General features: G+C 42.5%; 1 protein-coding gene across 1 annotated transcript; it reads left to right on the top strand.

The window, feature by feature from the left end:
• Positions 1 to 388: 388 nt before the first annotated feature.
• On the top strand, positions 389 to 795 carry Tsp_14900 (conserved hypothetical protein). The gene is made up of 2 exons (XM_003368802.1): positions 389 to 516; positions 669 to 795. Exons 1-2 carry the CDS (start codon positions 389 to 391, stop codon positions 793 to 795), a joined length of 255 nt encoding a protein of 84 aa, XP_003368850.1.
• Positions 796 to 875: the final 80 nt, after the last annotated feature.

The raw sequence follows: 875 nt of genomic DNA, 5'->3' as shown, positions 1-875 counted from the left end.
AAGTTCGTCAATTCGATCTGCTAAAAATTAGATCGACGCAGAACGGCGCAGGTACCAAACGTCAACTGATGACTTTATTCATGCATATACACACACAAATCAAGTCATTTTATTGTGTCTGGATTACAAAGAAAACCACCACAACTGATGATACACGTTACAAATGATTTATTATTTTCCTTTCTGCACAGAGCGAAAGAATGTAGCATCATTTTCACGCATCAGTAGTGAGGATGAATACAACAAAGATCAACTGCACACAACACAAAGTGCAACTGCTCTTTTTGCACACATTACAAATCAATCACATTTCATGTATAAAAATACGATAATGATCCTTCCGCAGGTTCACCTACGGAAACCTTGTTACGACTTTTACTTCCTCTAGATGATTTGGTTTGGGAAATTTCCCGGCGCGAAGCCGAATACATATCCGACTACTGGCGCCAGTCAAAACACCTCACTAAATCATCCAATCGGTAGTAGCGACGGGCGGTGTGTACAAAGGGCAGGGACGTAATCAACGCGAGCTAATGACTCACGCTTACTGGGAATTCCTCGTTCAAGGGAAACAATTGCAATTCCCTATTCCATTCAAGAAAACGTTTCATTCGATTGCCAAACCTTTTCAGGTAAGGACGTAACTCACGTTGACGCTTTCATTGTAGCGCGCGTGCAGCCCCGGACATCGAAGGGCATCACAGACCTGTTATTGCTCTTTTTCGTGCAGCTTTCAATTTGCCAGTCCCTCTAAGAAGTGATCAGCACAAAAAATACAATACTGTCACTATTTAATAGGGTAGAGTCTCGTTCGTTATCGGAATTAACCAGACAAATCGCTCCACCAACTAAGAACGGCCGACGAATCCACCACA

Source organism: Trichinella spiralis, assembly GCF_000181795.1.
Source record: "Trichinella spiralis strain ISS 195 chromosome Unknown Scfld1862, whole genome shotgun sequence".
Lineage (NCBI taxonomy): Eukaryota > Metazoa > Nematoda > Enoplea > Trichinellida > Trichinellidae > Trichinella > Trichinella spiralis.
The sequence above is the reverse complement of the archived record's forward strand: the minus strand, read 5'-3'. Positions and strand labels throughout refer to the sequence as shown.

Bases quoted from the DNA above. Each gene is read 5' to 3' on its own strand.
- Tsp_14900 (XM_003368802.1), top strand. From the start codon at position 389: ATGATTTGGTTTGGGAAATTTCCCGGCGCGAAGCCGAATACATATCCG. The intron at 517-668 runs GTAATCAACGCG...CTTTCATTGTAG, and splicing joins TGTGTACAAAGGGCAGGGAC to CGCGCGTGCAGCCCCGGACA.